This window comes from Aptenodytes patagonicus, chromosome 1 (genome assembly GCF_965638725.1).
Source record: "Aptenodytes patagonicus chromosome 1, bAptPat1.pri.cur, whole genome shotgun sequence".
Classification (NCBI taxonomy): domain Eukaryota; kingdom Metazoa; phylum Chordata; class Aves; order Sphenisciformes; family Spheniscidae; genus Aptenodytes; species Aptenodytes patagonicus.
The window spans coordinates 38,079,597-38,093,349 of NC_134949.1; the positions used below are offsets into that span (position 1 = coordinate 38,079,597).

The window sequence follows — 13,753 nt, forward strand, 5'->3', positions numbered from 1 at the left end:
CCTTAGTCAGGACAAGAAAGCTTGTGCATCACATCAAGCAACACAGGAATTTCGCATAAGCGATTTACTCCTGTGCACTGCCCATCGAGTGAATTAAACTCAAACACTAGGTCTGGAATGCTGAATACATATTTGGTAACTACAGGCAGAAGGTAGAATGCAGCACACTGAAAACTGTAATACACTGCTATATCAATAGGTAACACACCACAAGAGGTTTATGCAGCAATGACCTGTTGGTCAAAATGCTTATGAGCTCCTGAAGGACCAAAAAAGACCAGTACAATGCCAGTAATAGGATAGTCTCACTTCTGGCTTATGAGTTCCAATCTAGCTTTAGACAGTGTAAATCTAAATTTAATCAGACAGCTGTTCAGTACCCTAAGAAACATCAATCAGTTCTTTTCCTAGTAAGCAGCTGTCTGTGCTCAAGAACCCACTGGAATGAAAGTCATTAGGGTCCCAATGGAAGACTACAAGTTGACTGCATGAGGGGACTTCTCGGAGAAGAACTTTCCTGAGTGCTGCATGTGAGCTCCTAGCACTACCAACTCATAGACAGCATGTCAAATTAAGGCTCCAGCTTGGCGGGCAGGGGGAACACTCCACTCCACTCCACCCCCAACCCCCCACCCCCCCCCGCCAAAAAAATCCTCCAAGCTAATACTACATGCTAAACAGGGCCTCAAGAGAGCTACAATAACTCTTCCAACTTTCCTTTAAGTATTTGATATCTTTGTTACCTCTTTTTACCTTAAGAGGATAAAGAGGCTAAAGACTCCCCTGGTCAGCTACACATTTTGGCATAGTCCATACATTGCCCTCGCACACTACGAAGGATCGATTAGCCTTTGATATTTCCAAGTTATCAGTTTGACTAGTTAGAAATTACAAGATACTGACACATCATACCGTCTATCAAACAAAACATGGTGTAAAGTTATTTTTACGTGCTTACCTTCCCACCAAAATCTTGGCCCAGTTAATCTGCTACAGAAGTTGTGTATTGTAATGAAACACATCCTTCTATGAAGTAATTTAAGACATTGCCTACATGCATCATGTTCCTCATGCACCGTAGCAGTCAGTATTAACCTCTCAGTGAGGGTACTGGCTAGCAAATGGGCAGTTGGAATCCCTTTCCTCTCCACAGCTCGTACACACAAACTTGTCATTTCTAAATATACCCAGAATCTTGCTCTGCTGATTAATGCCCACCCACCATCACGACAGCACAATCACGTATTTATGAACTAATGCAGCCTAACAAATTGTCATCCCCACTCTTCCCCAAGCCCCAGCATGAGGCATTATCTGGTCATAAGCAGCTTCTGTAACACAAGTGTTGCAAAATTTCTTACCAGTACATCTGTCAGATAATCTACACTGTAATTTTCACCATGCCTTCGTGCTTTGCCATTTACTGAAAGAGTATAGTTGTAGTACTTTGAATTTTTCTCCTGTGAAAAAGAAAAGTCGTGTGCATATTTATACAAAGTGACACGTACATTGGTTACTTGAAACAATCAAAACGAGCTGCCAACAAGCATTTGTCAAATAGGTTATAAGCACTTGTCACAAGGACACCGCAAGAATTCTCAGAACTGGTCTCCAACAACAAAACTTGTTTTATGGCTTTACAAGTCGGGGTTCTTCCCCAGGCACCTTAGTAGGAGTAGCCTTTGTGAAAGCCAAGGATCTGATATGCAACAGAGGAAAAAAAGGGAAGAAAATTTGCATTAAGTTGTTAGATGCTCTTTGCCTGCTCTTTCGTGACCAGCAAAGTTAGAACACGAGTTGGATTACAAAGCAACCAAAATTAAGTATTTATAAAAAGAGTCACATACCAAAGCATACCAAAAACTCCATCCAGGAGGAACATGACCTACTCCCCCTGCATCCTCTGCTCCGTACTGAAAAAAGACAGACCATGACTCACAGTTTCGATTATGATGAATAAAAGCTAGAAATTACATTTCGTATTCATGTGCTTTATTCAACACTAGTCAGAAACCACATTAAGCCAAATTCAATTTCAGAATGAAAAAAACCAAATATATATGCATACAAAAACGTATGTACAGCCTGTTAAAGAGACCAGGGTTAAATAATTAGAAAGACAGTAACTGAAAGCGTGGCATTCACCAAAAAAATTTACATTTTATTCCCTGTTCTACTTTGCACATGGAAATACGCAGAGATCCTGGAGAACATATGGTACCCCATCAGGTAATGAGAGGTGATCAAAACACGCATGTGACGACATTCTTAGGCTTTGTGATAACAGTTCACAAGATACTAAAGAAAACGTCGCATAGACCAACAGCTTCCATCATCCTCCTCCAAAAGGGGGTGCGAACTTTAAGCAATGCTAGCCTCTTGCCACCTCAGTGCCAAATAATCTACAGCAACTAGCCTTTAAGCCAGCAAAAAAAAGGAAAGTAGCTGCTGAATCCATGCCAAACTCAAAACAGAGGGTGCCTCAGAACAACACAATGGGTTTCCTCAGGGCTGCCCTCTCCCATCTACGTGGCTCGCCTAACTGCAGGGACAGGAGACTATGCTCAGTCAAGGGATGCTCAGAGAAAGCCAGATTAGTTTCCCTTCCCCTAGCTGCCTCGGTAACATCAGCAGAAACAAATTTCTGCCTGCTATGAAAATTCATGTTCCATTATTCTATTATACCACCATTTTCCACCAAGAGATGCAAGGAAAATAACGCCGTTAAGAACCCTGTAACTCATCTAGCTCCAAATACAATTCCATCACACGAGGCACACCTGATTTTAGAGCTTTCAGCACTGAATTTTACAGCTTACCATAAACTACAACAAACTACAGCTTAGTTAAAAACAGAAAAAACAAAAGCACACACATACAAGTGCTTGAATGATGAAGTGTTGGGTAACCTCTGTAAAGAGCTCCAATAATATCTGTTCTCCCAGTGAATTTGCCTCAGTGGACATTTACTATTTAAAATACCATATTAACTGCTAAAAAGAAAATAGTCCTCTGATAAGGGGATATATCGGTAAGGAATATTGAGACAAACCAATTTTTTTTCTTTAACATTATTCTAACATCGTGCCTGGTCTGGCATTGGCTTGATGGTGTTCTTCAATACCACATGCCAATCATCTATCCTTTTCCCCTGTCATCATCTCTAACAATTAACACATCTGAACATACTAAAAAAGCCTTTGGATTCCATCATCCTCTCAAAATTAACTTTTAAAAACATTCAGGCACCTACAGGACCCGATTTTAACCAAGTTAAAGATTTGAACTTTGCATCGTATTTATCCCATCTCAGCAAAGAGAACTGTTCATCCAAGTAACATCATTTTTAACATTTTGGGGACCCACCATCAGCTACAAATACAGAAATCACTGAATGTTTTAGAAAGGTGGATAAATGCAAATGAACTGTGTCACAGTAAAAAAAAAAAAAAAGCACAAAATACCTCATTCAAATACTTTCCAGCAAAGAACGTTTGATAACCACACATAGTTTTGAGCAGCGCTGGGAAGGTGTATGGTTCTTGAATCTTCTGCCATAACTTGCTGCTACAGTTTCCTTCCAGAGTGTTATTGACAACATGATGATTATGTGGATATTTTCCTGTTAAAATGCTAGCTCGGCTGGGACAGCAAAGTGCACTGGGAACATACTGGAAAGACAGGATAAAGAGATACAAGATTGACATTGTAAAACAATTTTTCCTCATAATTTATAGTTTTGAAGTATCAGCTAGTAGGTTGATTAAAGAGTTGAGCAACACGAAGAATTACATCCCAAGTATTTTCACTAGTGGAAAGCTGCACATGAAACTGGTTTTAGGTTTCTGCATCACATGCCCTTCAACCCCATCCCCCCATTACAGAATAGATGTAGTTCCTACACAGCAGCAAGTATCCATTAAAATACTGTTTGCCAGTTGATTCACTCAATTATTTTAGCCATGGCAATATATTAGAATATTAAAAGAGTGAAGTGGGTTTTCAGCATGCATGAAGCTGAAAATTTTAAGTAGCCTCTTCTAAGGCTTCTCAGTTTGTAATAAAAATATTCAGATTGCTCAGTTTTACTTTACTGCTTAAGGAAGCTGGCACAAGCACTTTTAGGAAGCGAAACTTTCCCTCTCAGATTCTAAATGTGACCTTGAGCTATATTCATTTTGTGACCTAAAAGTAGTTAGAGATTGAATTTAAAAAAGCCACACACATACGTACAGACTTCATAAAACTATTACCAGATTTTAAATTACTTCAGATACAAACTACACAAATGCACATACCTCAGAAGTTCAAAGAGGTAACGTAAACACTTACTGCATTTAGGAAGGTTATTCCCATCTGCGCAATGAGAGCGTTAGTCTTCTTTAGGGGTGTCTGGAAGAAAGGTACCAAACCGAAATCAGCTAAAAACGTAAGGGCGCTAGGTGAAGTAGCGGAGTTGAAGCAGTTGCATGGCTAGCTGAAAGAAGGCCCACCGCCACAGCTTTTGGGCATCGCCCAGGCAAGCCACCCAGAGCACCTTTTCGCTAGGGCCTCGTGTGACCACAGCGGTTACGCAAGTCAGCCCAAGAGGGCAGAAGCACGGGGAGCTTTCAGGGACTACCTGCAGCTGCAGAGGCTGTGCTCGAGAAGCCCCAGCCTCGACCCGCTTCAGCTTTGGTGGCTTCCCAGAGACGCTGCACTCACCCGAGGAAGCCCACCATGACGCTCCCTTCAGCTGCCCCGGGGCACCACGACCCCCCCCCCCTCCCCCGGGGCAACTCGGCCCGAGGCCGCGGAGACCGTCCCCGGCCGCGGGCTGGGCCCTAGCAGCGCCGCTTGTCACCCCAGGCCTCCTCAGCGGCCGAAACGACCCCCGCCTCACACCGGGCCCTCTCCCGGCTGTCCCCAGCCCGCAGCCGGGCTACGCAAGCTCGGCGGGCGGCGAGCACCCCCTCGGCGAGGGCGAGGCCTCTCACGACGCTCCCACCGGTCCCCACGCACCACCCCTCGCCTCCCGCTCCCCTCGCGGACGAGCCCACGGCGGCGGGGTGCGCGGGAGGCCGAGGGGAGGCCGGCGGAGCCGCGGGGTTACCATGCCGCCCAGGCAGACGTCCTGGTCGTCGGTGAGGATGAGCACCACGTTGGGCCTCCGCGCCTGCCGGGCTGCCCCCGCCGGGCTCAGCACCAGCAGCGCGGCCAGCGCCAGCCCGCGGGCCACGGCGGCGGGGGACATGGCGCGGCGGCGGGGACGGACGGGCCGCCGGACAGAGGGAGGCAGGGAGCGGAGCCGGTGCCGCTCGACCCCGCGACGAGACGCGGCGCAGCCGAGAGCGGAGCCCCGAGGAGCAGCGCGCGGGCCCGCCCCGCCCCCGGCATATGACCCGGGAGAGCGGGGGGGGGGGGGGGGGGGGGGGGAGGGGAGGGGGGGGCAGAGTCACGTGGCCCGGGCGGCCGCCGCGGCCGGGAGCGGCCCCGCCCCCGCCCCGCCCTCTCCGGCGTGGCCCCGCCCACTGCCTGCGCCCTGGGGAAGCCGTTGCCATGGGGGCGGGGGCGGTCCCTCGGGCTGGGGTCTGGCTCGCGCCGTCCCCCGCCGCCCTTCTCCCCCCATAGCGCCCCGCTGCTGTCGGCGCGAGCTGCCCGCCGCCGGCGGTCCCTGTGACGGCGAGCAGCGCAGCGTTTTGTTCTGAGAGGGTTCTTTTTAGTTGTAAAATACTGCGTTTTGCTACCAAGTTGCTGACGTTAAGTAGCCGAGGCTGCCACGCCGGCCCCGGCAGCCCGGCAGCGTACGTCCGGCCTGCTCGCGGTGCCGTCGCCTTCGTGTGTCCCAGCCCACAAATTCTCGGCCTGAAGGAAAATACTTTGTCGGCGTCGAGGGAAACCAGACGGCCGGAACAGACAAGGAGCGCGGCGGGGGCGTGGGGAGCGCCGGGCACTTCGGACGCGCGCCACGACACCCGCGCAGGGGCCGCGGCCGGGCGGTGCGCGGGGCTGCCCTGCTGCATGCAGGCGGTGCGCTGAGGCAGCTCCGGAGGAGGGGGCTGCAGCAGCGGCGGCGGCGGCGTTACTCAGCGCGGCGCGCAGGCTCCGGGCATCGCACGGTGCGGCAGCGACACAGCTCCCCCAGCCAAACCCCAGGTGCACCCAGCCCTGCTGGCCGGACAGACCCTGTCATCAGCTCTGGTTTTTGTGTCGTGTTACGGTGACTTACAGCAGCATAATTACAGCCTCACGGTTACATCGCTAAAGCCGTGCCCCACGCTTCCTCGCGCCCTTCTCTCGGCCTTCCTCTGAGGAGGCGCAGGGCGTTAGCAGAGGACCAGACCGCCGCTCGGGGCTGCCCCGCGCACCGGCGAGGGAGCGGGAGCGGGGCAGGCAGCAGGAACGGGGGTGGCCTTTGTAGCAGCCGCACCGCGCCGGGGACCGGCCTCGCAGGTTACCGCCGTGAGGCGAGGCCAGGCCAGGCGAGGCACCCCCGTCCCCGCCCCTCAGCAGGTGCAACGCCCCCCGCCCGCCGCCGGCCTCTACCACGCCTCGCGGTGCGTGGGGAGGGAGTCGAGCCGGGCGCGGCACTCCTGCCCGCGGGGGAGCGTCCTGCCGGCCTGGGCTCTCCCGCCCCTTTCCCTTGCTCGCCCCCCCCCTCACCCCCGTCTCGCTGTGGAACGGGCCGAGCCCGGAACTCGGCACTTGCCGGCAGCGGCGCCGCGCTGCCGGGCGGCTGCGGAAGATGGAGGTGGGGGAGCCCAGCCTGGGCGGCAGGGCGGGCAGCAGCGCCGACAGCCTAGCCGAGGAGGACGAGGACGAAGAGGGTCCTGGCAGCGGCCGGTCCAGCCGCACCTCGTCGCTGGTGAGCGGGCTGCTCACTGAGCTCTACAGCGCCGCCGAGGCGGTCGCCCCCTCGGGCAGCGCCCGCTCCCGCGTCCTCCGGGAGCTGCAGCAGCGGCCGAGCCAGGTCAAGTACCTGCGGCTGAAAGGTACAGCCTGTCCCCACCTGCCCTGCTGTGCCCGCTGCCGCCGCTCCGCCTGGGCTAGGAGCTGCCCCTGTCGCCTCTCTTTCCTCCTCTGTGCCTGCAAGGCAGTCCGGCTTAAAAGTTATAGTCCCCTCTCTCCTGCTTCCCTGCCTATGCGCACCTACACGCACATGTATACGTATGTACGTATGTATCCCTCTTCGTTTGTTCTAACAGCCTTTATGCATGGCGATCTCTCCCAGAAGCTTCCCGTGCACAGTCAGCTGATGCCTCCTTCAAACCAAGGCCTCGTGCCCTCTTCCCTCCCTTTCGCTTTAGGTGCAGTGGGAGCAAAAAGGGGGTCACCTGCTACTAGGGTTTCTGTGACAGATCGCACAAGCTTTTGTGCTTCTGTAAGTTTAGTGCTTTTCTTCGTTTACAGTAATGAATCAATGACCGGATTTCTTTATTTTTTTTTAAGCTAAGTCCCTTTTTTCTTAGGCTAGAAGAGATGCTACACATACTGTGTCATAAGAGGTAGTTGGTCTTTTTCAGGTCCTCTTTAGTTCTAGTGGACTTAAACTAAACCTGACAATTGTAAAGCTTATTTGCAGGTAAGCATGTCTTCCAGGGGGAAAAAAAAAAGTTGTAATAAAAAAATGTAAATGCAATAGTCGACTAACCAAAACCTAAATGAAACTATCAAAGAATTCTTATGAAAGCTAAGTAGCCATGACACTGCATGTTTGTGAAAGAATGAGACTTGCAACTCCAAGTTGACCTGATGAGGAGGGCTGTACAAAGGCCTCTTGTCTCCTGATGTTAAATCATTCTTGTTTTTGACAAGGATAAAAAGCAAGAGGTGAATAAACGTGCCTGTTTTTCAGACCTGTGCAAACAGCTTTCTGCTTCCGTGTTTGGCTTCTAAATGAGGTGATATGCTATCTGATGTCACAGGATGTAGCTCAAGTTCTTCTGTGTGTCCTGTGGCAATCTGGGACTCAAGATATTTGCTTGTTCGGGAATATATTTTGTAGAATTTAAACTCGTTAATTTTGCTGCAAAGTTAACTGTTTCTACAGGGACAGCTAACTGGCATGAGCAGGAAAGAATAAAATTCAGCTCACTACTTTTGTGGTGACTGTACAAGTCAGTAGGAATACAACAATTTTTTTGCTCTCAAAATCCATAGATGCGGTTTTAAATCACCTTGCCTGGTACCAGTGATTGGGAGTGCCAACTGAGCAGCAGGTGCTGAAACAGGGTAGAAACTACAAAATACAGGACTGTTTTACCAGTGGCTCCCCTCCCTCACAGTCATTCCTTGCTCTTTATTATCCCATGATTGATTGTCATTTCAGCCTAATTTGTCCTTTTCTTTAAGCTCTCCAGAATTGTTGAAGAAGTTTTGCCGTATGAGCTGAGCTGTTTGCCATCCCACTAATAGTAGCTTTTCCTGGATGCATAAGTATTTTTCTCATTGGATCAGGTTACCAAAGTATGGATTTTTTTGATTGATTTTTCTTCCAGCATCAGGGAGGCATGGTTGGATTGAAAGTGATAGGATTTGAAAACTTAGCCTCAGGGAACACAAAGCTGTTCAGATGCTGGTGGCAAGTTGTACCAGGCTATTACAGGGAAGAGCTGAAGAGGTCGGTGTCTAATAGGCAAGACCTTAGCTTTCACTGGTGGGGTGTGCCTCTGAGAACAGCAGAGGACAAAAAAAATTTCATGGACTTAAGACATCTGCGGTGACATTTTGGTGAGCTAAGGGGATCTGGTGGCAGCGTGGCTGACCGGTGGAAATAGTTGAGGCCATGACTGAAGCCACCTTGTTTACATCTTAGTGGAAAGAGTTTCCCACTTAGAGCTCATCCTGTAGTTGCATTTCTAGCTTTGCAGAGAGCTTCCTGAACATGTTCCTTTGTCTGTTATCATTTGATTATTCCCCATGCACATTTTCCACAGGCAGCTTCTGGAAGGTACTGTATTTAAAATACACCCCCTGGTTGCACTACTATAGGTATATTCTAGCTACATCTGTCATGATGTTTCCAATTTATAACAGTATAATTATTAAGATTCATACACTGTGCAATAAGTAGTTTAGTTTAAAAGAAAATTAAAGACTTTGGCTCAGATCCTGAAAATGTTTATAATTGGGAATTGTCCCAGTCAATAGAACTTGTAATTTATAGAAAGGTTGTATATGCAAATGCCTGTGGGGCAAGTCACTTTGCATGACAGCTACAGTAAGCTGTTTACGATTGTTTTGACCTGGACTGAAGTTATTTTCTCTGCTTATTGGCAGATGTCGATGAATTAACAACTATAAAACGAGAACTGAATTACAGAATTTCTGTTCAATCAGCAAAGTTGCTTCGTCTTCTGAAACAGAAGGACAGGCTTGCACATAAAGTCCAGAGGAACTGTGATATTATCACAGCTTGTTTACAGGCGGTTTCCCAGAAACGATGTAAGTACTTTCTGTGTATGTGTGTACTAGTGTAAGTAGTTTATTTCATTAATGTGGGCAGTATTTCAGTTAAGCCCTGGCACTTGATTTGAAGTCAAGAGGCCGGGCTATGTTATTCCTTAGATATGACTGGCTTCCAGTGATGTCAGTGGCATCTGGAAACAGGCAAAATTCAACTAGCTCAACTAGGTATGCTGCCGTAGCCTCAGCTTTGTGTAGTGGTACAGCACCCTTACTGTAGATTGTCTGCCAGGCTTTTTCAGCTTTGATTCACAGAAAGCCCAAGTGTGCATGCTGTGTTTAACTGTGTGCTTTCATATGGGAGATGCTAGAAGTGGAAATTTTTCTCACTGGAAACTATAGACAGCATATGCAATTATCTTCCCAGAGCATTGTTAGTAGCACATAACTCCTTTCTATTGAGTTGATTTAAGATGAGGAGTATTAGTAAAAACAAACCCACTTCCCCTCAAGCCTCTTTATCAACACCTGTGTTCTGGGGGTTTCAGGGGGAATGCATGGGAAAGAGGAGAAATACTGCTCTTCCTCTGTGCTGGAGGAAAAGGCTAACCAATTAAACCTTTTTATTTGACTTGGCAAAGTTGTCATCTAAAGATAGGCTGAAGTGCTTTTGTTAGTTCTGCTAAAGTGAAACTGCATGTAATGTCATCTGTAAAAATAAATAGAAATTATACCATTAGAAAGGACATGTGAAAATAACCTAATGTTCCCTGTCTTATTTTTTCATTAACATGCAGCGTGACAGGTACAGAAATGTTCAGGTACAGTAAAAAAAGCATGGTCTTTTCACAAAAATGCCTGTAGGAGCTTTGAGGTGCATGTAAAAATTTTATTAAAAGAATGTTACTGTAGTGGCATGTGCTAATGTAGTTTAGTTAAGGGTTTGTCTATTACTGTGAAACTTAAATTTTTAAGCATTTGAAAGTGTTCCTTTGTTTTACTTAAACCTAGCATGAAAGTTCTTGGCTGTCATGCACTGCGTGGGCATATTTCTTCTTCTCACCTACTCTTTTTCTTTCTCAACATCAGCTTGATAATTAAGTCCTCGGTGCTGTTAACACTTAAGCATATACTGTAGTCTCCTTTTAAATGAGACTACTTGAATTTTGCATGTGTTTAAGTGTTTAGAGGATTTGACTATAAATTCTGAAGGTTTGGTAAAAAATCTATTGACTGAAAGGGATACAGGATTTCATCCTAAGTATGAATGTTTTTACAAATTTCAGGTACCATTTTACACTTAAATTAATGGGGCATTATGTTTAAAATGTGCTAGTAACAACTGAGATAGCTGAAGTTTTAAAGTAATGCAATTTATTACCTAATATCCATGCATGTGCATGCAGGTTTTTGAAGACTATGTGTAGGTTTGTATATTACGTCTCTTTAAGTGAGATATTTTTATTGTTAATGTAGCATATTTACGTAGTGTTAATTTTCAGCTTATATCTCTGAAAATCCAGATGTATGTCTGGGTCCAGGGCACCTAAAACTTAGTTATTTCTTGCTTTAAGATCTAATCCAAGGCCACTGGGATTTGTTGAATGACTCCTGATAACTTCAATTGCTTTGGAATAGATTGAGACTGTGTTTTTATTGCTCAATATAAATGTACTAGCACTATACAGAGAACACAGGAATAAGCTTTTGCTGTAGGATGTACAACTTTAAATTTCCTGGTAATCGTGCCTTTGAGGCAATATTTGATCAACAACTGTCCAAAGGCAGGCAGAACTGGTCTTCTTCCCTCCAACCGTTTATTCTTGCCTTTGTACTATTTCCTGTGTAGTAGTAGTAGGAAGCCCTGTGTGGGATATAATGAATCAAATGGGAGAGGTGATCCAGTAAGGTAATTCCTTTTTTCCCTGTTTCCAGTTTCTGCAGAGTGTGGTAGAACTGGGTGCACAGGAGAAGGTGATTGCTTAGAGTAGCTTGAGAAGTGCAGCTGCTGAGTATGTAGTTAAGTCCTAAAGTCTCAGCGTAACTCTTACGTTAATAGTGGAAAGAAAGATGTGTTTTGTCCTCTTTTAACTTTAAAAAAAGAACAGTTAATGTGATGGAACATTAACAAACGCACACCTCCCCCTCCGCCCCAAAACGTAAGAGAGTTTTTCTGCTCCCTAAAGCCCGTGGAAACTAGATTTTCTGTAGGCTACCCTCTTATTTTTAAATATTCAAAACATTATTATTAATTTGTAGATGTTTTCCTTGTTCCAGGTTTTTCTGATGAAAGTATATACTTGCAATATAACATTATGTGCCATAAAACTTTATAATGTGCTTTCGTGTACAGCATTAACATTATGATATCCTGTAGTCCTAAAACCTTTATCAAGTAAATATGGAGAAGTTGTTAAAATATTTTTCCTTTTAAAGTCTGTTTTTTAGTGGCAAATCAAAATATCTTGGAGTTGTGTTATCATTAATTCCAACACTTCAAAATGAAAGTGATTCTTCAACTGACTTATATAATGAGTTTCATGGTATGTTTATACTGTTGTCACGCTGGGAACTTTTTCCCCCACATATAGTGAAATCTCTATGTAGAGGTAGAACTCTAGTTTTAAATTAACCTTGAGTTCACATTCAGATGTTTGAATGCTACCTTTAAGCAATCTGTACAGACCAATTGCAAACAAATACTGTTTCAGGAAAAGATGGAAATTCTGTCTTGATGCTTAATTCTGGCTTTGTCAGACCCTTTTTGAATACCGTCTGACAAATTCACTCCTAGTGGTAACTTCAGTTAGTGAGGAAATTACAGGGCTGACAAATTTGGTCCCTTATTTTCTGATGAAATGTCTATCATGCTTTAGTCTGCTTCTACAGAGGAAAAACAGGTACTGTTTACAAAACTGTATGCTTAAAACTGTGCGTGTTCAGCACCTGCAAGTTTTGCAGACCGCACAGGGAGCCATCCATGGATCATTTTTTGACCTGTGCTGGCTCTTGGTCTCTGCGCAGTGCACAGAAGAGGCACGGCCCTCTGGCAGCTTTGGAAGCCCATGTCTGGCTTGCTTGTGCTTCAGTACCCAGCACAGCGCCTGCAGCCTTTGAACTGCTGAATGGATAGAGTAAATGTAGAGGAACAGACACCAAGGGCGACTTCATAACTTACTGTGTTTTTCATGATGCTGTTGACCCTTATCCCTGGTAGGTGATGTATGTTTTGCGTGCAAATAGGTATTACCGTAGAAAACAAAATTCGCTGCAGAGTGAAATGCATTTTGGTCAGAAGCATGAGTGGCTATGGCTCTGTTGAGGGAGGATAAATTGTTCTCTTGGATACATGCTAAAAGCAGTCCACTGTGCTGTACTTGTAGTTTGTAAGATATATGACTGACCAGTTTCATTTTAATAACACTTCTTTACCCAAATTTAAATACAATATTCCAGTGAAGAAAAGCAGTAAGAGAGAAATCACAGTGATGGCCTGATGGCAAACATGGCTTCTAGGCACACATTTCTCTTACTCTTGTGATTTTGACTTATTTGGAGTAACAAGATAGAAGTTTGTTCTGTAGCATTGTGAACTATTTTAAATCCATCTTAGAAAGCAGAGTTATGCGCTTAATTGTATCATTTGAGAAAAGCAGAACTCAGTAAAAAATAAATCAAGGTTTTGCAGCTATCATCTAAAGAATATGCAAAAGACATCTCATTCTTTTCTCTCTTCCTGTATTTTGTATAGTGACAGCTTGCTCTCATTACTAAATATATTTTGACTGATCAAATTGCAAACCAGAAGTCCTTGAATCACAAATTTTGGTTGCCTGTCATTTTAATTTAAAAAAAATGCACGTATTATCTATAAATTATTTATAAGTAAAATCATCCAGCTTGATTGTAGCTCAGTCTGGCTGGAAGCAAGCGGGAATGCTTAAATCTGATTCAATATAAAATAAGCTGAAGTTATATTAACAGCAAGTTCATTAATCTTCTCGTATTTTTAATGGAGAAATAATTTTAGTAGAAAATTTCACAAAGAGATCATTAATTTGGTGCTATGTAGTTATGGCGCTATGTACCTATAATAACTTTAAATGGGTCTCATGCTGTGTTCAGAAAGACCCTTAGTATTCTCTGTTGTGATACTTGTTTAGAGACTAAGATTAAAGATAAGTATTATTCTTCTGCTATTTCAGCATTGACTCCTGTATAGAATTCTCTAGGATAACAATAAACATTAGCTTTCTAGTTTTTCCTTTTCTCCTCCTGGTTTGATTTAATGCAGAGCCAGTAGAGGGAGACAAAATATTTTATTTCGTGCAGAGATGGAGGTGTATCTCTGGTTTTCATAGGTTGGTGG

General features: G+C 45.4%; 2 protein-coding genes across 3 annotated transcripts in view; one reads left to right on the forward strand and one right to left on the reverse strand.

The window, feature by feature from the left end:
- Positions 1-5,353, reverse strand: part of GNS (glucosamine (N-acetyl)-6-sulfatase) — a 21,571-nt gene extending 16,218 nt beyond the window's left edge. The window contains exons 1-5 of the mRNA XM_076332257.1: positions 5,093-5,353; positions 4,333-4,392; positions 3,465-3,671; positions 1,848-1,913; positions 1,362-1,460 (exon numbers count right to left, since the gene is read on the reverse strand). Of these exons, the coding sequence (XP_076188372.1) occupies positions 1,362-1,460; positions 1,848-1,913; positions 3,465-3,671; positions 4,333-4,392; positions 5,093-5,233 (573 nt within the window). The 5' untranslated portion in view covers positions 5,234-5,353. The remainder of the gene's footprint in view (positions 1-1,361; positions 1,461-1,847; positions 1,914-3,464; positions 3,672-4,332; positions 4,393-5,092) is intronic.
- Positions 5,354-6,724: 1,371 nt separating this feature from the next.
- Positions 6,725-13,753, forward strand: part of TBC1D30 (TBC1 domain family member 30) — a 61,419-nt gene continuing 54,390 nt past the window's right edge. Inside the window, exons 1-2 of one of the 2 annotated variants that reach the window (XM_076332300.1) lie at positions 6,725-6,971; positions 9,259-9,423. In XM_076332300.1, the coding sequence (XP_076188415.1) occupies positions 6,725-6,971; positions 9,259-9,423 (412 nt within the window). Of the gene's footprint in view, positions 6,972-9,258; positions 9,424-10,187; positions 10,206-13,753 lie in introns of those variants that run through there. The other variant, XM_076332292.1, reaches the window with a different exon arrangement.